Genomic DNA, 23,151 nt, shown 5'->3' on the forward strand with positions numbered 1-23,151 from the left:
TAACTAATAAAGCAGATCCATTTGGTGACAAGCAACAAGATATTCCAAAATAGAATCACAGCATTGCTGAAGCTGTCATTGGTTTAAAGGTATATTAACCAAACCATATACATGTTAAAACTGTTTTGATGAGGCTATATGATAAATTCATTCTAGACAATAAAAACGCTTCACCTGGGTCAATTTAGGGGTGACTTGATTTCAGTCCATGGGTGATGGCTACTCCACCATGTGTCTGCTTCTGAGGTTCTCGCTTGCTTTTACCAGGCAGAACATTGACAAGCATCTCCTTGGAGTGTTGGGGATCTAGATGAGCCCCTGCCTAGAGCTACTACTCTGCAGAAGTTATGGAAGCCTTATTGTTTGAACAATTCTTAAAGCTATTTCTGCCTTGGCAGCTGACCTTTCAATCAGTAGGTTTTTGTCACAATACCAGCAACATCTGCAGTGTGAATAAAATAGGATTCCGCTTGCTAATAGGCTTTTTTCTATCTGATCTTAGTTTAAGAGACTGGAAAACTCCTAGGGTGTGTGTGTGTGTGTGTGTGTGTGTGTGTGTGTGTGTGTAAGTAAGTTCTGATAACATTTTGTTTTAAAGACTGAAAATATGCAATGCCCATTTCCCCCCCTTGTCCTTTACTTTTTTGGCAATGCCTGTTTCTTATCCTTTAAAAAGAAAGAAAAACTTGAAATTTGTTTCACTAACATAATCTCTTTGCTCTTAATAAGACCTAGGGTGAAAATGTAACAAGCAGACACTATCACACTGTTGTAATTTGGTCAACCACTCGGGTACTGTCAATATCCACCATTTCTACACACTCAATTTCCTCCCGGTTTTCAGGATTTTTCTTCTCTTTCCTTTTTTTCTTAGAGGGTGGCAGGAAAGTCAGTATCACAGGTAAAATGGCAAAGCAGTGAAAGAAGGTGACAAATGCTATTAAAAACAAGCACCTGAACAGTGTACAGGTCAGATTTGAAGGCACAGCTGCGAGAGGAATCAGACCAACAATATAGCAGAGGTAACTCTGTAAAATAGCTACCCCGTGCACTTCCAGGGCATTTTTTACCCATTTAGTTCTTGTGAAGTCCTTGCCCAGAACAAATGTGGATAACAGTGGAGCACAATTGTCAATTGTGTAGTTAATTCCATAAATTAAGCATAGCACAGAAATGCAGTCTAGTTCTACTTTCCACAATGTCATGAAACCTATAACTCCAAACTCCACGGACACAACCGTTAGAGTGAGCCAGACATTAATCAGAGAATCTGCCACCAGGAATGCTGAGAAGAAGAGCAGGAACAAAGCACTGATGCAGGAGTTGTGCAGCGGGGCTCCCAGAGAGGAGGCATATCGATCCATGTACACGAAGGATGGGTTGAAGACAATAAACTTCACCTTGGAGGTGACAGAAAGTCTCCTCAGGGTCTCCAGGAGATCATAGAGTTCTTCTCTGTTCGTTTCCATGGTCTTGGCCACCAAAAACATTCTGGAGGCCACTACATCGACCTCATCATTGTACTTTTTAGAGAATATGATGTCCTCTTGAAAATGCGAAAATTGAGGGGCTTTCAGAAAGGAATTCCTCAACATGTCTGTGAAATTTTTCTTAGGCAAGCCAGTGGACACATTGAGTTTCCGAAGGTAATTTAGATAGCTCTCAAACCAGGATATCCGCACAAACCCCTTAGTGTATTCTAGCACGTCTTCTTGGACACTAGTGTTCCAGTATTCTATGGACTCATATATGTAAAACCCAATCACCGGACTGTAGTTGCTAAAGTACTTTTGCTGGGCAGTAGTGTACTCAATGGTTTGTGTCGCAGTTGCTACGATGTTACTAAGGTCTGACCCTTCACTGACCTGCAGATAGCCCATTAAGGCAAAGGAAATATAAATAAGGTAAAAGAGGACTACAAAAGGCTTGACATAGGTGTTGGTTATCCAGTCACAGTAATAGCGTTTGAGGAAACATACCAATAGGTGACTCTCGTAAGTGTTCGCTTCCTCACCGTCAGTTGTGTCCTCGCTGAATCTGGCTGTCAGGAGAAACCTGTACCATGCCGGCTTCTCCTGCAATGCCTCGGGCTTTGGGACTTTTCTACAGAAGATACTATGCTGGTAATTGTTTTCTATGTAGCCAGTGAATACCAGGCTGGAACCGTAAAACGAGAGTACATAGAGGTAGTTGAAGAAGATTGCAATACAGGAATTGCAGCAGAAAATCCTGGCTGCCTCAATGTTCGTGAAAGGGCTGGCCCCTATGCCAAAGGTGACCAGGTACATGGCAGTGGTGAGAGAAAAGGAGAGCATGGAGTCTGCATAGACTGCTGCAGTTCTCTCTTTAACATGTTGGTCTTCTCTAGTTTTCCTCCAGGAGGATAACATTTCAAAAGTCCCATATAATCCATGACCTGAGGGGGCAGAAAAAGACCAGATGGAAAGTTTAAAAGACTAATCTCTTTAGAGAGAGGAATCAACTTGGTCAGGAGAAACTTACTGGGTCAAGGGAAATATAACCAGCCCTAGTGCTGACAGGTGACAGGTAAACGCCAATGATTTCTCCTGTGGAGGGAGAGGCCCATGTTTTTTCGGTGACTCGGAAATGTTAATGGATAGTGAAAGGGCAGCTAGAAGAGCTAAGATCTTCATACTCTCTTCTGGCTGAAGAAAGCTGGGTGGACTTTTGCCTATAGAAAGCTGAGTAGACTTGTGCCTATGTCTCTTGGGGATTATATACATCAATAATTTAGAGTCATTGGTGCAGTTTGCAGAGTATCTTGGTTGGTAGAAAACTCCAGAAAAGATGCCTGGCCACTCATCATTTTTTTTCCTGTCATCCCCACAAGTCTGGCTGGAGGTCAGCTCAGAGGAAGGCAGTGGGCAGAGGGTTCTGAGTTACGTCTCATCACCTCATTTAAGCCAGGCCAAGTGGAGGGCTTCAGGGAGAAAGAGACACTGTATTTAATTTGAGCCTTGACAGGAACCTAAATCACAGCCTCTTTTTTTCTTCCCTAAGTATCAGTGCAGGAAGCGATAAATCTGAGAAACAGACTGAAGCAAAATAAGTAGGAACAAGTTTGAGGGAATAGGAAAAATGAAAGAAGGAACAAGATTCAAATGAACTCTCCCTGCAGTTGATAAAAATTAAAATTCAGGTTGAAGGTTTATGGCTTGGATTTTGTCTTCAGGGATCTGTTTGACCAAGTTTGGTTGATCGGAGATGACGTATCAAGCAGGTGGTGACTCTGCTAGCTTCTCTTCACTATTTGGCAATGGCCTCTGAGGGAGAGAGCCAGGTCAGTAACCTCTTTCAACTAGTGCCTTTGCCTCCTGGGTTAGCATTCCAGTAGCACTGGAATGGCAGAGGTACAGTACATTTTTTGACTCCATTCTACTGCCTGAGACCAGATCTACCTGGACTTCTCTCACCTTTCCTGGTTGGAGCCAGATACTTTCCGATAGACCTCCCTGGGTTTCCAGTGCCATTGCAACATTGGAAAGCCCACCAAAGTGACCCACTGTGGCTTTCAATAGCCCCTGTCTTGGCACTGGGATGAGCAGATCTAATTTTCTGCTTCTATGCCTTGGCCTTATTCAATCCCATTATTGAGAATAATAAAATCTTTACCCTGTGGTACAATAGTCTTGTTTTTAAAAAGGAATTTAAAATCTCCAGCCAAGCGTATTGCTGAGTGAAGTGAGTCACTGTTATCTTGTGTATACAATAACTGAGTGCACGTCTGCCCTCGTGTCCAGGCTGGTATTTATATCCTTATTGTGAAATTTCGGCCTCAGACCTGAATGCCCATTTTATAGTTAATATATAGGCCTGTTTCCTCAGAGGGATTTGGCACTTATCTTAATTTACTGGGCATCGTTTTCCAGCCATTTTTAGAGGTCAGGTCAAGGCTGTCAATTTGATAACTAGCACTGTGCCCCCCCGCCCCATTAAATTGGAGGCACCTGAACTCCCCAGACATGCAATAAAAAGCATCCTCGTTGACTGGCATCCTGTTGTTAATTGAGTTTTAGGTAGTTAACATATAGTCTCAAGAGGGAAAACTATTAAATCTGTTTCCGCTGTGTTTTCGGGAAGGCCCAATTGACCTTTGGTTAAAAGTAACTGATCCCTTGACAATGATGGCAAAAGGAGGATTAATATTCCTGAGGCATCTGTACCCTGGGGAAACAATATGGACCATTGCATCTGGAGCCATGTAGAATAAGTTCTGATATGCAAAACACAATTTAGAGTTTCACTGAAAATGGCAAATGGAATGTCTTACGGTATTTGTTAGAAACAAAAATTTCAAAATAGGGCTTTAGTACTGAATCATTAAATATGGTAAAAAAAAAAAGCAGTATTTAGAATTAGTCATATAACAGAATTTAAAATCAATCTGTTTTGCAGTCCTTTTTTTTTCAATCGGTGTAATGTTTTATGATGACATTATCTGACCCTGACTCTTGTTGGAAAATACAATAAGAATCCATTTCTTACCTTGCTGTTGAATAATCTTAGAAGCTAATTGAGAAAAGGAATTTGATTTAACAGAGCTATTAGGTGAAACGAGTGAGGCTTGAGGGTCCAGAATGAAAATAATCAAAGTCAAGAAAAGCTGTTTGCCTGTTTCTTGAGTTCTGTTACTGTATTTTAAATGCCTCGTCCTATAGTTTGATCATTTTTATTGTGTCCTGGCACTTTTCACATACGCTCTTGGTTTGGGGGGCCGTTCCAGAGAAAATTCTGATTTTATTCTTAGGGGATTTTGGAAACTATGCCTTTCCTTTGTTCCTCTTGTTACAGGGGTGTGTGTGCAGACACTCGCAGAGGGTAGAAGAGGAGGCCCTGAGACAGAATCTGTTCTGCTGATCACTCAGCATTTGTTGTTCGTCATTGCTTGCCTCCAAAGGCCACCTCCCCCCCCCACACACCAATCCTGATAGGCCTAGGTTGTTGTTTCTCAAGCCACACCTCAATAACAAATGCCTCTATCCTAAACTCCAAATTGGAGTTGTTCAGTGTCTTCAAAGAGCTCTTTGGACTTCAGGGACAACTGCCTACACCATAACTGGTTCTCCTTCCGGAGGCTCAGTTAAGGGAGGAATGAATGCCAACATAGCTACAGGTGCCTCCCAGGGATTAACAGCCCAGAGTGCCTAGCTGCCCCTGTAGCTGATCCACACCTGGGTATTTATGTCGAAGAGGTCGGTCTAATATCCTAAAGGAAAGCTGAACTGTAGGGCCCCTGTTTCCTTGTCTGGACTCAAGGGGAGACATATTCCAAGAGCCTTAGGATATGAGGAATGCCCTGCGCCGTGGGATGCCTGCTCTGCCCATATTTATAGCTGAATTCCCTTTGATTTTGACTTTCAAGGATGTTCTTTTAAATGTAAACCCCTCTGGGACACGTGTCCTCAGAGCAGCTTCCCTTAGGTCTAGGGAACGGCACAGAGAGTAGAAATGAGGAGGTAGTGAATTGGAAATCATAAGCAGGTGGGTCTCACAGGGACAAACTCTTTTACGCTTTTTCCTCCAGCCAGCCTTGTCTTTTATAGCCACTTCAGAAAGTGGGCCAGTGGAAATCAAGGAAAGGCAGGGAAGAAAGATTTAAGTAGGTTCTGTTCCTCTCCACTTTCCTCTCTTGCCAGTTGCTTCCCTTCTTTAGCATCACCATCATCCATTGCTCTCTTGACTTTGGGACTGGGGTCCAGCAAGCAGGACTCTGAGGCCAAACATTGCAGATGTAGGCAAACAGATACTGCATGTGGATCGAAGATACTTTTCAGAGGTTTGGATGTTGTCGCCCCCATGTTTAAAAGGCGCTTTAAAATCAAAAGTATTGCTGTCTGTTTTGCATTCATTAGTAAATTTTCTCTATGAAGTCAGACCTCTATAAGCTTCCCTATTAAATCTAACCAAGGGGCCCATGTCATTGGCACAGAGCATCACTTTGGCAAGGGACCATTTCCATCTCCAGCGGTCTAAGCCTGTTCACGAGGACTCCCTGGTAGCAGTGCTCATGCGGGGAACTACCTAAACAGTGAGTTCCAAACATTAAGCCCTCGGTGACCAGAGACCCTGTGGCGGTAATGGGAACCAGGGCTTATCGTCGCAGGGGCAGGTCCACAGCTCGAGACCTGGAAGTAAAAGACTCTATCACAGTGAGCATGCCAGGAACTGACCAGTATCCCAGGCTGTTCTCTCTCTTCCCGTCATAGTGTTTAAGGCTGAACAGTTGCCAAAGGGAACTGTTAAACAACACATACTGATTTCTATAAAACTCTGAAGATAAAGAAGCTTTTAAAGTATTCACTTGTCTTTTAAAAACACATTCAAGATGTTTGTTTCTATTTTGATTCATTGCATGTCTGTATAGTTACATGCCTATCAGTATGTGTCAACACACACACACACAGGTCCAAGTTCTAATTATTCACAAGTGAATGCTTTGAGGCAACGCAGGCTTTTAGCCAGGCCCTGGGATAAGGACAGTAGAGCTCTTCACCAATGTTCAGACACAATTTGTATCAGGAGTGCAATTTAAATTTTATTAGCAGTAGACTTTGAGACCGTCATCTAGTAAAATCAAATACTAAAGGATTTAAGCTAATAATTTGTCTTCTTTTCCAAAGAATTGTATATCTTTATGTGCAGTTAACTTTGAGGCTTTGGAGCCAATGAAGAGAAAAAGCTGCACAGATGAGAAATAACACTAATGGTGGAAAAATTTCAACTGCCTAATCCTCCAGTCACTTAGGGTGAGCCTCAGGAACATTCACAGATTAAATCTCACTCTCATCCAGACCCTTTCCTGAGGCATGACCAAAGCCTTCAGGGTTGTTTATAATCTACTAACATAGGAATCCACTAACAAATAGTTGAGAGTTAACCTAAGTTTACCCAGTAGATATACCTCCGGAAAGTTGTTCATAAAGTAAATCATATTTTAAATGTATGTAATAGTTTTATTATCAGAGGCTGTCTGGGTGATGCGTTAATTTTTCTGCCAATGAACAGTCATAGGCAAACTGATCTACTTTGTACATCTGGATTTTGTGAGACAGATTTTTCTTCAGGCCCAGATTCTCCTGCCTTCTCCAGCATACACAGCCACAGCACAGAGGTGCTTTGGGTACTTCTCACATTTTAATCCTTCCCCACCAGCAGGATTTCTTCATCCTGAGTTCCTCAAAGTAAGGAATAGCTGAGAAGATGAGGAGGTGAAATGGGATGGCTTGCTGACGGATGATCTTTCAGTTTTAATGTGAACCCATTTAATATCAGGAGACGATGAAGCCTGGGCAGTGCCAAATTTCATATGTGGATATAAAATTGCTACATCCTTTTAGAAAATCCATAGAGTATAATGAATGCATGAGCAAAATCTGCTTAAAACAGATTTATTCTTAGATGAGCTTTACTAAGTAGCTCACATTTATAAAATGCTTTTCTTTGACATCCATATAAATTTATGGGGTTTTTTTTTTGAGAAGAAATTTGAAGTGTATATATGTCTGTATTGAGTAACATCTATTTTCAGGGGGAAGTTCATTAATTGGGTTACATTTACACTTTACCAGTTATAAACATTTACTTGCTATGCCGAAATGTTTGGTTTATCATAGCCTGTTTTGTCTCACAGTTAAGAGTGAGAGTAAAGGTGTACTCTGCTTAAGTTAAGACGGATGTTCATATCAGGGTGAATATACACATTTTATTCTTTCTACCAGAGATTTGTCTCATTCTGGTAATTCTAATCATAGCACTGGGTTTTAATCTGAGAAACGATTTTTTTTTCACTAGAGAACTACAAATAAGAGTCCAAGAAATAAATTTGCCAATAGTTCTTCCTTGTTTAAAGATAAGGTATTTTAGATACTGTGTGTGTGTGTGTATGTATTATATAAAATTGATGTGTACAAATGTGGCCCATAATATATGCTATGGTCATTGTGTAATACTTTTGCATATAGAAGATATATGTAATATATAAATATATGTATATAGGCATATCCTATTCAAACATATTTTGTATATTTACATATAAAATGTGTGAATATATACTATATAATGTATAAATAGTATTTATATTCAAACATTCAAACAATATATACATGTTAATAAACATAAAATGCATATAACATTACAACATGAACTTATTGTATAATATATCATATTGCATATGATATATAATATAGCTAATGTGATATATATATTATGCACCCAGCTTACTTACACATACACACACACTCCAACATGATGAATAGCAGGCTGATGTGAAATTTATTTTACTGGTGAGGAAAAGAAATGCTAGTGCTGCTACACAAATCAATGCGGAGAAGGTGCTAGAATCCCTCTCTTGGGTTCCGTCCATATTCTGGTTCTTGGCTGGTGCAGTAGCCTAGGTGAAATGCCGGGTTTCCTTGACACTGGCTATGCATCAACTTGTGAACTCCAGTAGACCCATCTGGTCAAGACTGCCCAGCCCCAGCAGTGACTTTCTGAGACACCAGTCCAAATATAACACCAAACTAGGTGTTTCTCCTGGTTTAATTTTACCAGCTCAGTGTCCTGATTTTGCCTCTTGTTGCCTGGCCTTTGTGGAATCTGCCACTCCCTCATTCCTTAAACTAGGTGGCTAGACCACCCAGAGTATATCCAGGAGACCTGGGTCAAAGAGGAGGCGCTCTTGCATTCCTCTTCCTAACTGACCTCTGCCTTCCTGGACCTGAGCCTCCAGTCCTGTTCTTGTCTTCTTTATGGTTAAGAATAAAACAATAAAACATGCTTCGTTCCATCTCTCCAAACCTATTTTTCCTCACCCACTCCTTACTGTATGTAATACGATTGGTGGAACATATGAATAAAAGGCTGAGAACTATCCACAAAACTAGATTACACAATCTCCTGGTAAATTAATCCCACAACGATCATAGACCATTACAAATAAGATTTTCAGGAAAAAAAAAAAAAAACCTCTGAAAATATTGAACGGAATTATTCTCTTATTTTAAATCAGATATAAACAAAAATGAGAACAACAAAATGCCTATAAACCAGTTTTTTTCTAGAATATATTGAACCTATTAATGATTTATAACTAAACAGAATATTTTCACAGCATTCGAATATACTTCTACTCCGTCATGTAGATTGGCATATTGTTGCAAACAGCGGACTTCTACAATGATGTATTAGGTTGAACCATAAGAAATTACCTCTTTTGTAGTTCAAAATGATCAGATATTGGTACCGGTTTTGTAGGTCAAAAATGGTTGAATATTGGCAATTTCTAATGGTTTGAACTTTATTATTATCTGGATGATTTTTTCCCCATATTTCTCATGACTTTAGAAATACACCAGATACTTTCAGGTTTGCTTAAGTTTAGAGCAAAAATAACTGAGTTCCAATTTCTCAGTTAGAACTACATTTCTTGCACAAGAACTTTTACCCCTTTATAAGCCTGAGAGCTCCATATACTGCATCATATTCCAGGTGGTATCAAATAAGAACAAATTCTTGGAGAACTGAACCTGATCTTCTGGTTTCTGCTAAGTACAGATAATCTCAGAACATATATACCTGAAAGAAGCCAAACATCCCTGCTATTATTTTCCTCCTAGCACTTAATCACATCCTTTCTTCCTTTCCTATCCTTGAATATGAGGGCCTGGCTGGATAATTCTGAAGGAAGAGAGCATTCTGGATCTGGCATCTGACCTTCTCAAAATCCCAAACATTTGAAAGGGTTTGAAGAATATTTCTTTAGAAGAATATTTTTTTCTCTCCAATCTCCATGATGCTTGGATCTTGATAAATGTAAAACAACCTTTATAAACTAGATTACCACATATAAAGTAATAGCCAAACTGTCACTACAACTTCAGTTCTCCCTTTTTAGCTGGTCAGAATATACATGAAGCAACAAACCTTCCAGACGAAGGAGGAAGGAAAACCTTCCTTCTGTTCCCTTCTATATTCTCCAACATTCCATTCCTTTCCTGATTTATGTCTGATCAGCAAAGCTGTGGAAATATAAGCCTGTAAGGAGAGTTTGCACGTACAAAACCTATGCCAATTTCTTAAATCATACCCAACTGTAGGACAATGGTGTAAATCCTCATCCTTTAAAGGAAATTTCATAGCAGATTAAAATGATGACTGCCATATGTTTACAAAAGGCAATTCAAATATCTGAATACCTGATGTCAGTATAGTTTGGAAATAAAGATATTACTTTATGCATAAGGGGTATGGATGAAATAAACTCTTCCAAGTTATACTAACTAAAAAATGTCAATGAGCATTTATAATACTGTAGACCTTTAAAGATTTCAGCTCTAAATAAACTGATCTGACTCATATGGACAGGGGTTTTGGCAGAAATGAGATGGTCTAATATGCAGGACACTGATTAAAAACATTCTAAATCATGATGTATCTGTGCTTACATCATTGCCAAAATGATTCATCTGTGTAGGATATATTCTTATTGCCAGAGATGTCACGTATCATCTTGGCTAGAAACACACAGTCACATCCCATTATGGCGAAGTTTCAGAGTTTATCCAAATTCTTTTCTATCCTGGAATTTTGTCAGGGTAATACTGTTTGACACACGTGGTTTTAAAATTTTCCATTCTAAATCTACTGCCATTTTGGCATTTGGTTGGATCTGGCCTTATGTGACCGGCAACACACTGAGAATGTTTAGTTTGTTGAATTTAAAATCTGTAATGTTTATCACATTATAGACCAATTGCCAGCTAAGGAATGTCTGTATTAGAGACTTTTTCTAAGGTATTTTTCCTTCTAAATGAGGCCATAGATTTTTTAAATTTTATTTGATATTATATTTATAGAACATAGAAAACCAAGAAATTTTGATTAAATCTGCTTCGTTTAAGCATAGCCATTTTGTGTTACAGATATATTTAAAAACTGGACAAACGGTTTATTGACTCATAGTGCAAAACCTTTAGCACTGTAATTCTTCTTGGTCATTTGAAATATTTATTAGCATTGTAGGACTGGTCATCAAAAAACCAGAATTAAACATTGGCCCTGAATGCAACATTTACAATTATGCTCTTGCTTACATTTTATTTTACAATCAAACTCTGAGAGCGAAGACTTTATCTGAGAAATACAGAAGGGTAACAACCATCCTAAATCCAGGCACTGTTGGCTTTATGAGCATATTAAGCAGCCATTACATGGTGCAAAGTATTTATTGCAAATGGGCCTTAGCTACTAAAATGCGTAGCTTCCTTTCTTGTTGTGACTAAGTAATTTGAAATCTCTTTGGACTGAAAATGTACAGAAAGGTTGCATACTGGCTGTCAGCAGGGAAAACTGCCATCAAATCAATGCCTGTAACATTCCTCACAAATTGCAAACAAGAGAGTATTGGGTACCTGCAGCTCATGGCCTCTTTTATCACAAATGCCAGATTTTTCTGAATTGAACTCTGACGTAAAGTTCTGTGATACTCAGTCTCTACAGAGTTGTGGCACTACTATTTCTGGATTTTTTTTTTAAACATGCTCTCCTGTTAATAGCATCTTCCCATCTCTTGCATCATCCCCTGCACCAGTACTATCTGGTGTATTTCTTTTTGTGTTCACTTTTGCTTATAATATTTCAAACTTCTCTAAAAAGTATAAAAATAAGTTTTAAGAAATTTTTAATATTGTAACTTATTTTACTTAATAAAATTAACTTAGAGATGTTATGAATATTTCATTTTATTTTACTTAGTGAAACTGATTTTTAGTGAAATTAATTTTAAGAAGTTTTGAATATTACGATTTTATATTTAAAAATTAATATTAAAAAGCTCTAAATATTATAATTTATTTTACTTAGTGCAGTTAGTTTTTCGGGAGCTTCAAATATTGTATCATACTTTGAGTTCACTGGTTACTACCTACAGCGTCATAAAACCGAGAACGGTAGTCCTTTTTCTAGCTGCGACATTCTTTTTTCCTCACCTTAAGAACCTTACTGTTTCCCTTCAGTTCCCCACCCCTTTTTATTCCTGTCTATCTTGCACCCTCCCCCCCCAAAAAACAATCACAACAAAAAACACTGTATTTTTAAGATGAAAAGCTAAAAAAAACCCAAGCCTGTGACTAATCATGAAAAAAAAAAACATGTTAATTTAAATCTTGACTCAAGCCTCTGAAGAAGCTACTAATACCCAGTCCTTACTCACTCTTCAAGGAACCGCCTTGTATTCCACAATCTACCCACTAGTCTTGGAGTTATTTTAAAGAGGCAAGTTATATTGCCTTCTTAACAGATTGAAGTCAGGAGAAAATGCAGCAGTCTCTTTCTGTTGCATTCTGCAGCGATGAGTAAACTGACCTGGTAAATTCGGAGCTCGCTCAGTCTCTGCACAGTGAGTGCCCCACTTTTTCACAAAAGCTATTAGTATATGTTTATTGCCTAGGTCTAAATTCCTGCAGGCCACAGAGTACCAAAGGCAGCATGCAATTCTGGGGCCTGGCAGCCCTGCCAGCCCTGGTTATCATTTAACCATAATGCAGCTGAGATGTCCCAAGTAAATTCTTTTCTTTTCTACTCCCCCCAAATAGGGTGGGCATAAGGCGTACTAATGAACTCAGCAATAGTTATTTCTCAGTCAACGAAAAGTGCCCCTTCATTTGTTATGTCAGTATCTGAGTCTAAATGACATTTTAATTTTGCTAAAGGAATTGATGAGACGTTGCCACAGAAAAGGGGGAAAGCTAAACATCTGAATCCTTGGCCTGCAAGAACCCTGCCATCAGGTTTGCTGGGCATGCCATCTTCAATACCGACGGGCAGAATAACTGAAGTTATACTGTGACCGCTGTGGCTTTGTTTTGAGCATGATCTCTATCAGGAAATTCATGCAGCCCCCTTGAGAGAATATGGCGGGACTCTCACACCACCATTTTGAAACATTCTCCTGAGTTCATAGCAAGTACAGGAAAAAAGTTACCTTCCTATTTACGTCTCACTTGTTGCTTTCAAAGTTCTTGTACATTTATTATGTCCTTTTGTGCGATGTTCATATCCACTCTATCCATAGGGTGGGGAAATTGAAGGTAGCAGACACTGTCAGTGCCCAACCCATGTGCCCTCCCATTCACCATTCTGGAGCTCACGGAAGGTTTCTGACAACCAACATGGTGACTTGAGGGATTTCTCCAGCTGCAGGAATGTGCTCAGTCCTCCCTAGAAAGTGCTGGGGTATTTAACGACCCTGGGGAGAGCCCTCACCGAATCATACACAGGACTTCCAGGTACACAGTCTGGCTTCAAGCTTCCTCACTCTTGAAGGAGGACCTCTCTGAGGAGTGTTCGCCACGATCTCTCAAAGGTCGCCAGTGGGATTGAGCCACAGGTGCCCATAGCAGTAACCTGCCCGTTAACATGTTCTGAGCTATCTTTCTTCCCTGTCTCATGACCTGAACCCCACACTTAGGCTTCCTGGGCTTACCTCCAAATAAGTTACTTGTATCTCAATCTTTGTGTCAAGGTTTGCTTCTGGGGACGCCCAACCTAAGATACTGGGACACAGAGAAGTTTATCTGCTAAATACCACATGGCTACTTAATGGAGAACCAGGGCTGGAACCCAGGACTTTGGACTTCTGGCACATTTACCAGATATGGTTGCTACTTATTGACCATCAGTACTTTACAGTATTGGGCCCATGACTTTTGGGCAAAAAGAAGACACTATAAATGAAACAAAATTGTTAGATGGCTACTCCTTACCTCTTAGGAACCCAGTTACCACCACTAACAGGAGGAAACAGAAAAATGAAGGGCAGTAATTACCTAGCATGACGAAAGGGACTCCCAGGAAGGTGGAATTGTACTTCCCACCAGTAAGATTGATGATCCCAGCCGCAGTGAGAGTGGCCAGGCTTATGGTCACCAACCCGAGCAGGCCTAACCAGGGCTTGCTGCGGACGCAGTCCTGCATAGAGCAGCAGAGGATGGCCATAGTGACCACCAGGATCAGGCTGGTGACCAGGTAGCGTTCCGATACACGGCTGGTCTTCTGGAAATCTTCCCTCAGTGACGAGGACGTATAAGGGTACATTTTGACTTTACTGTTAGATTTCTGGAAAAGTCGGACAGTGTCGCAGAAGCTGGATTCCCACCTCTCGGCCACCATGTCGTTGAGACTGTTGATTGACTGTAGGTAGTAGGTGAGCTGGACGGCCTCTGCAGATTTCACCCGGTCCTTGCTGTGCACGGTGACACCTCCAAGCTGATGCCCATTGTACACTGCCCTCCCATCCTTTAAGTGAGTGATCGGGTACGTGATAGCAAAATTGGTCCGGTTGGTGGCCCGAGCATTCTTTAGCTCCTCCAGAACATGCACTATGTCGTCCACGATGCAAGTCTTATCGTTATTCAGGATACATATGTGAGCAAATGTGTAATTGAAACCAGGCCTTGGAACCTGGATCCTGGTCACAGCAGCATGCAACTATGGGGAAAAAATGAAAGTCAGTGTTTATTACCAAAAATAAGACATTAATAAGTGACATTAGCTCTGTGGATTCAAATATCTATTTGGGGGGCGGGGGGAGAGAATCACTCATGCCATCTCTATTCTAAAGCGTTCAAATGAAATGTTATAACCTTACATCACAAATAGTAACACACATTTGACTAGTAGTCCTCAAGGTGTGGTCCCTGGACCAGCAGCATCAGTTCAACTTGGGAACTTGTCAGAAATGAGAATTCTTAAGCTCCACTTCAGACCTGGTAAATCAGACTCTCTGGGGTGGGGCCTGGTAATGTTTTCACAAGCCCTCCAGACGATTCTGATATAGCTAAAGTTTGAGAAGTGCTGGGTTAAAGTACCCGCATTATTTCTACAAGTTGTGTTCTTTATTTGAGACTCAATTGGTCTATAAATGTCTGAAAATCTTATATAGGTCCATCGTTCAGTTTCCCTCTTGAAAATGTAATGTAAAAAGTGAACTGAGGTGCAGTTCTAAGTGCAGAGGTCCTCAGCCGACCCATCTCTTGCTGCCGATTTGTAGGGCAGCTAAATGATTTCCCCATCCAATTCAATCACTCTGTGCCATAAAAGACAAGATATTCACCTTGAGGGCCCTTGTACTCTCTGACTTTCCTTGTCTGCTTTTATGGGAAGGGAGCTATAACTGCAAGAGCCTGGCTGGGATACATAGGGATCATTCTAAGGGAGCACAATGGAACTTACTCTATATACCTCACCCTCAGTCAAATTTGCCATGCCTGTATCTATGCCTGCGATCGAAGTGCACATGGGAATGCGAGCACTCATTTAACAGCCCCTACAATGTGCTAAGCACAGTTCTAGGCCCTTTATACAGATTAATTCATTTAATCATTACAGAAAAACTATGAAGTACAAGTACTAGCCTCATTTTACAGACAAGGAGGCTGAGACACAGAGAAGCCAAGTCACTTGCCCAAGGTCACACACATAGTAAGAGAGAGCTGGGCTATACCAGGCAGTATGGCTCCAGGACCTGTGCTCCTGGCTCCTGACCATATACCTCTAGGTTGGCAATACTAGCAGCTGAATGAAGGTTCTTGCTAGCAACTAATTCCTGAATTTATGCTTTCACTGCCCCACCCCTAAAAAAATCACAAGTGCTCAAGTTCAGATATGTAGGAATATGTGTAATTTACAGTCTAAGGTGAGAAAATAAGGCCTTCTCTCTGTGAATTGTGGCCAGTCTTTAAAATGAGGCCAACGGTAGACATGTAGTTGAGTGTTAAGTAAATGAGTGCATCTAGGACGGTGCCTAGCACTGAGTGGGGTGTCCTAAGAGTAGAGAGAGCCATATTGCATATCTGATGAATGAAGAAGAACATTTCACAGGTAAAGGAAATAAAGCTTAATATCCTGAGTTGCCATACTGTGGTTATGCTATTATAACTCATAACCTTCTGAGCATCTCCATGACCCAGATATATTTTCTCTTAAATCTGCTCTAGACGGATTTTTTGCTAAGATATTTTACCGTGCATGTGCCAGGGTGGGTGGGATACTTATTATACCTTTCGAAAATGTCCGAGGGGTACCAGCTATCAAGGTCCTTTAGTTAGCATGAGTTGTTAATCCTAGTTCTCAGTGGCCCTCCCTCCTATCTCCTCATGGGCACCAACCCTCAGGTTCAAGAAACAATCCATTGTATTATGTTTGGCTGAAATATTTTGACTTCTTTCCTTGATATTCATTTTCACTCTCATTCATATTCTCCTCTCTCTCTCTCTCTCTCTCTTTCTCTCTCTCTCATCTCCTAGAGATTCCTAGGAGACTATTTTCACTAAACTCTAACCATATGCTAAATTTTTTGTTTTGATGCTTTGAGATTAATGATGAGCAAAATATCTTCAGTGTTTTAAACTGTGAGAGTGTTTTCTCATCTATTCTTCTCTGAGCATGGCCCAGTGAATTTTGATTAAAAGAACTCCTAACTACAAAAACATTCTAAAATATAAAAGGTTATTCTGGAGAAGAACTAAGAGGCATTTAAAGACAAAGAGTTTTGCTAAAGAGTTAAAAGAAAGACTTTGGGGAAAGATTTAGAAAAGGAGTGGTATTGAAAGTATGCATATGTGTAATATTTAGTACATTGTTTGCTCTCATTAATAGTCTAATAAATCTCCCTTAGAGTGATTACTAAATATGTCAAGAGAAAAAGATTGCCAAATAAGATGGTGTTAAGCCACAAGGCCGAACCCAATTATAACAAGGGGATATTGTCCATCCATTCTCTAAGATGACCATGCCCTGCTATCTAGTGATCTGCCAGCTCTGCAGATCTACTGCTATGACTCCTGGGACTACTGACCAAAGAAAGCAGACACTATATTAACCCCTGTACTACCAGATCATTGGAGGAAGACTTGGAAAATGAGAACCTTGCTGAAGTTTGAGACAGAAGGTTTCTTAACTCTTAGTACCAAAGTTGCTGTGAGACGAGGCTGCTTTGAATTTCCGATGGAGAGGTGGGTAGAACATGTGTCACTTTTGCTTCTGAGTGGCATGGAGATGCTGAGTGACAAAGCATCCAGAGAGAGAGTATTGGCTGAGGCCACCCACCCGGCAGTGGGAGTCTGTGGGATTCTACTGTGGGATAAGGGGTGAGAGGATAACAAGAGGCATGGGGAAGGAGAATCGAGATTCCCTTCTGTGAGTTCTGAAATGACTCAGTTCTGATCTTTGGTTCTTATGACTACACATCAAGTACACACACAATTTATTCTTGGCTGTCCACATAGCCATGGGCAGACACACACTGCACATGCTACCTGGACATATACCTGCAAGGGATTTAGAATACCCCGATTTACTTTCCTAAAGGAGCCCCACTCAGGATGGTAGAGACATTAGTAGGTGTTCTTAGATATGTTCACAGGGGAAAAGGAAGCCAGAGATCAATTATGATTTTTTTCCCTTTATACTTACTTTTAATTTCTGCACTGGAAAGGAAAAGGAAGGTAAAAATGATAAGTTAGCTTACAGTGACTTCATCTTTGCCTTTAAATTACTCTTTGCTCTTGAAGGTAGAAGGGAGAATGAAGGATAGGAAAACGTTGAACTATGATAGTGAAATGGTGACCAAGATACCTCAGTCCACAAAATGGACACCCTCAATCCACACAAGCTTATTCTTGGGCTAGGTAAGAGACTCTCTTCTCGTAAAAGAAAATGGCCCAAAGTAATAGTCCTAACCCATAATATAGTCTCACTCTGTCATGTCAATCAACATATAATCCATGTTTCTATAACTGTGTATAGATTTTGGATTATTCACTCAACACATATTCAAGAAATAATCATCAAATCTACTGTGTTGTTAATAATAGGATAATTTCCTTGAGTTAAGGGTGCTCACACTCACATATGGAACATCACATAAGAGATACAATGTCCAAAATAATGGGAAAGGCCTAACAGCAGACAACTCTGAGTGCTCGATACTAGTAAAACCTTATCTAATGTCAATCCTGATCACAGTATTTTTATTAATATTATGTTTGCTGCCAAAGAGGCTAGAACTACATGTTACATTGAGATTCATACTAAGGCTCTGAACATACTGTTTAACTTGTTAGCTTCTTTGCTGTTATCATCCTTTAGGTTAAGAATGATGATAGTAATAGTAACTAGTCTGCTAAGTACTTTCTGTAGTTTTAAAAATTTACTCAATACAAGACTCTGTGGAAATGGTTGTATCATTATTCCTATTTTATAGCTGGAACAATTGAGGCCTAGATAATGTCAACAACTCACCTAAGATGACCTAATTAGCAAAGGGCAAATGCAGGATTCTAAATTACGCTTTACTCCCCTGTGGGATGCTTAGCCCTCGACTAGCCCAACTTGAGAACTTCAGTGAGGATGAAGAAGACTTGGGGAAGAATAATTGTCAGCCCACCTGGTTCAAATGATTGACTGTGGATATGACTGAGCTGTGGGATGGCCACATTTGGGGCCTGGAGTCCATTAAGAGAGACCAGAAATAATCCAAACCACCAAACCTCATCTTTAGACATCAGTATTACATGGTAGTGTTAATAGGTGATGAAGGGGATGGGTTTTGAGCTTATTCACTTTTCTTATTCTCTATCCAGCCTCTGTAGTTGTCAAATAAAACTTTTCAAAGACAGGCTTATCAAGAAAAAAGGCCGTGGGCACAATGGAATCCAGTAATAAGAAGTTTTAGCTTCAAGTCTGGCTTCTCCTGCTCAAGTAGGAGTGTCAGAGATACTTGGAATGTTACTCTACTTCTTTAGGTCTCAGATTTTTCAGGAAAAACAGGAGTTGGTCTAAGTAATCTTATGGACAGACCCTTTTGATTCTAACATGACATAACTGTGAGCTGAGTGACACCCACCAACTATACAGTCAGATTCTAGGTGTTAGAAAGTTAACTTCATAAGTATCAATCTGAGATTTATTATAGCTGCTTGAAATATGCTTTTACAACATACTGAAGTTCTTTTTTTTTTTTAGGTCAGTGACAGATCTGATAGTAGATGAAACCCAGAAAGAAAACCACAGGGTAGGGAAAATAGGTTTACTGGGAAAAAATAAAGATTCTCTTCTGAGTGATTTCCCGTTCTGGGGAGGCGCTGGCTCTTATAATCCCCTTCTGCCAGAGCCTGGGACAAAGCCAGTGTGGGCTGCTGGTCACGACGGGCCAGAGTCTAATTTCCTCTCTGCCTCTCCTTGGCACACTCAGATCTTCTCAGAGGACAGCAGGGGCACCTTGTAGAGGAGAGTACAGAAGGGATCTGGGAGGAAGGAAGTGTCTGCTTCTGAGTGGTGATTAACATAGGAAAAATACCTGTGGGTTCAGAGGATCTTTTCCAATACCTTTCAGCTCTTTTTGTTTGTTGCTGAAAAGAGGGAGAAGGAAGGCAGGAAGACCACTCTGCCAGGCAGGGTAATTAGCACCTCAAGCTGTCCCCCAACAACCTCACCTGTGAGGAGAGATTCAGTGGAGGTGAGGGTTCCTCCGTTCCCCAGGGGGAGTCAGTCTGATGACACTACCTTTATAGGCTGCCTTCCCTTCCTCGTCTCACCTTCCTGCCCCTCCTTCTGTCACTCCCAGATAAGCTGCATTATTAAAACAATTTAAAAAGGGAGGTTGTTAGTTTGCCTTTCTATCTTCTATCATGTGCCCCAATTATTACCTTCAAAGCGACACTAAATCGAAATTGCTTAAAAATGCTTTCAAGGAATGTTTGGTTTTTACCCCCCGAATGAAATATTTTCTTCACCGAATCCCTCCAAATTCCGGGTCTTGATCCGAGTCTATATTCTACAATTGTAAATGCGTAGAAACTGACTGGCAGGGTAGCCTCACCCAGGATACAAGAAAACACTTTGAAGTAAATGGATCTGGTCTCTGAAGTTCATCAATTACGCTAGCTCCCTTGGTGTTATGTTCTGTCTTTGCATGATCTCACTCTCACCCACTCTCTTTCCTCTTCTTTTAATAGAAATGCATTACATCAGAACGCCAGAAGTTGCAAGTTGGGAATTGTTACCGTGATTCATTTGTAGTGCAGCCAAAAGCAAGTTAGTCATCCCTTAATAAGTGAACAGAAATATTCTGGCTTTGAAATATTACATGTTCAGAGGACACCAAATTTAAGCTGTGGATATAGCCAAACAAGTGACTATCTACACGCTTCCTCTCTACATGTGTGCCTAGTGTCATGCTGACCTGTTGCGGTGACAAAAGACAAATGGTTACCTCTGTCAATTCTGTAGTGCCAGTGCAGGTCTGGGAGAGTGGAATATGTCTTTTTCTCCTTGCTTTACCAGGGGGTAACCCTCTTTCTGTGGCTGCTGACACTAAAAAACAGCCCAGAGAGCCACATTGTAATTCCCCAAATAGGCCGTGTGTCTTTACAGCCTTGGCTGAAAAAACAGCTTTGGATTTGAAGCAAATAAATCTGAAATTTTAGAAACAAGACATAGTAATGATGAAGGAAAAGGCAACTACAGTATCTCATAGGAACTTTTGCCTGATTCCACATTGGTCTAGATGAGAAAGCGTGCAATGAACCACAAGTCCGATACTCTCTTTTTCCTCATAGTCTTGAGAAAATTTCTCTTGGTCTTGAATACAAAAAAAATTCCTTGATATCTTGAAGACCCTTGGAAATATGTAAAATTAAACTTTCTGATTAGAGTGGTTACTTTTTTTTATCCTGCTGTCCACACTTGATTGTCATGGTCAAGCTTGCTCAATGAGTTTTGCTGGATGATGAAGGCAGGATGCTCTCTGAAATGGGAGAATATTAGAGGTGATTGGCCAAGAGGCAAAAAGGTGTCCCAAGGTGCCAAATGCCTGGGGAACAGGTAATAGCTATTTTAAGATTTGGTCACAAAACCACAAAAAATTATGCAAGGAACAGAATAAAAAACACTATCAAGGATTTCCAGGTCTGGAGAATAACTGTGGACCTGAGTGGGAAGAACACGGACTGCATCAGGAGTCAGAAGACTTCAATTTGAGTATCAGTTCTGGGGCTTGCTGACCACGAGTTAGAGATAAATAGAAACGAACCTTTGAAAACATAAACCATGCCGCTTCCTGCTCTAAATCTTCTAATGGTTCCCCATTGCACTGAGAGCCAGAACCTAAAGATTGACTGTAGCCAGCAAGATGGTGCATTGCCCTTGCTGACTTCTCTGGACCCTTGTCTCACCGTGCCCTAATCACACTGCCCTTCTTTCTCTTGATTCTGTCTGGAATGTCCTTCCTCCTGATATCCTCACTTCCTTCACTTCCCTGTTCAAATGTAATCATCTTCCCCGACCCTCCCCCCAATTAAGAAAATAGCAGCCTTCACCATCACCACCATCTTTGCTTGTTTTATGTTTTTCATGGCATCAATTATACATACATTATATGTCTCTTTGTTTCTTAATTCTGCTGCCCCACTAGAATATGAGTTTTACCATGCTGGTGTCTGTGTCTGGCCTTCTATATCTGCATGACATAGAATAGTTTCTGGAACATATACTCGATAGTTATGGAGTAAACATGAATATAATAATCTTGTGAGTGAATGGATTTTAGTCTGTTTCAGGGGCATGATGAGGGCCAAATGAGGAGGTGGATGTGCATGCGTTTTGTAAACTAAAGGGCTACACAACTGTTGTTATAGGGTAGGGAAGCATGGGATGGTTTCTCGTTTGGTTAGTGTCTTACAGCTGTCTAGATAGAACCTTAGAATCGATGCCCGATTCTCCTGGAGCCCCTGCTCTTTCTCAGGACTTGACAACATCCTGTGCTTTAGTGGGAAGGACATGAGTTATATGTTCAGAATGCCACAAGTTCAAACCTTGCCTCTGTTAGTTCTTGTCATGGGACTATAGCAGACATAGCTGGGCTCTGCGCTAATCTCCTCACGACTATAGTGCATGCCAGCAAACATATACCATGCCACTTCTCTGCTCTAAATCTTGTAGCCAAATGTGGAAATACTGGGGCATTAACCTACTATCTCAATCCTAAGTGGCCTGGACTGATGACTAAAATCAGTTTGTGCATAAATACCCATGTCCCTTGTCCCCAAGGTGAGGTGACTCTGAGGCCTATGTTCCTCACTGTTTCCCAGAGTTCCCCAGAGGGATTAGGTTCCATTTGCCCACAGAGTAACTGGCTGGACAATGTCCCTATAACTTACTTCCCTCACGTTGCCATTCTCTTACCAGTGCTTCCTAGGGTTGTCTTCCAGACATACTACCCGCATTGAGCCCTTGACTCTGGGTCAACTTTTGGGGAAACCCAAACTAATACAATGATTTTAGGAATTTAATTCAGTTTAATTATCTGTAAGATGGGGACAAACCTGACATCATGGGGTCATTATGAGGATCCAGTGTGATAACATATAAAAGGTATCTGGCCTGGCATTTAATATTGGGTTAAACCATATGAAATTGACATTTGTATAGGTAAAAAGAAGTGCTTCAGTACTGACAATTTGATGTGGTTCACCTAACTGACCTTCAGTAAGGGTCTGTTCTTTCCCCATCCAAGCCCCTCCTCCTTTCCACGAGTCCTGTCAGGACTAGCGCCTCCCTAGGGGGATAGCAGACAATTTAATTTGGTTTCCAAAGGACAATTTGGTGGTACCATGATAGGCTTTTAGAAAAAAATACAATAGTTTTGGGCTAGGAAAGATCTCACATATCTACTCATTCCCTTTTCCACAAGCAAAAATAAGACTGCAGATACTGTGGGCATGAGCCCCTTCGTCCAACTCAAATTCACACTTTTAGCAGCTTCAGCTTAAGGAAGAAAGAGAAATGCCATAGAGCCCACATCCCCGAAATATTTGAAAATGTAAATAATTAATAACAGTGTTAAATCTACAAATTATGAACAAATGTCTCCATCAGAAGCGCTCTTTGGCAATTATCTTTACTTCAATGGATTTCCTAAGTTTCTAATGGGCACTGAGCTTGAGAACAATGAAAAATTAAGGCTGATGAAAGAAGAAACAAGAAAAAGTTCCACCTAATGACATGGTAACAGCACTCCTCAATGATGGACCATGAGCTTTATAAGTACGAGTCCTTGACATAGTTCATGAAAGA

At 40.6% G+C, this 23,151-nt stretch overlaps 1 protein-coding gene across 1 annotated transcript in view; it reads right to left on the bottom strand.

Moving 5' to 3' along the window:
• Window positions 1–559: 559 nt before the first annotated feature.
• Window positions 560–23,151, bottom strand: part of PTCHD1 (patched domain containing 1) — a 51,065-nt gene continuing 28,473 nt past the window's right edge. Inside the window, exons 2-3 of the mRNA XM_006911610.2 lie at window positions 13,845–14,505; window positions 560–2,416 (exon numbers count right to left, since the gene is read on the bottom strand). Coding sequence (XP_006911672.1) covers window positions 762–2,416; window positions 13,845–14,505 — 2,316 coding nt within the window. The 3' untranslated portion in view covers window positions 560–761. The remainder of the gene's footprint in view (window positions 2,417–13,844; window positions 14,506–23,151) is intronic.

Source organism: Pteropus alecto, unplaced genomic scaffold (genome assembly GCF_000325575.1).
Source record: "Pteropus alecto unplaced genomic scaffold, ASM32557v1 scaffold23, whole genome shotgun sequence".
NCBI classification, from domain to species: Eukaryota; Metazoa; Chordata; class Mammalia; order Chiroptera; family Pteropodidae; genus Pteropus; species Pteropus alecto.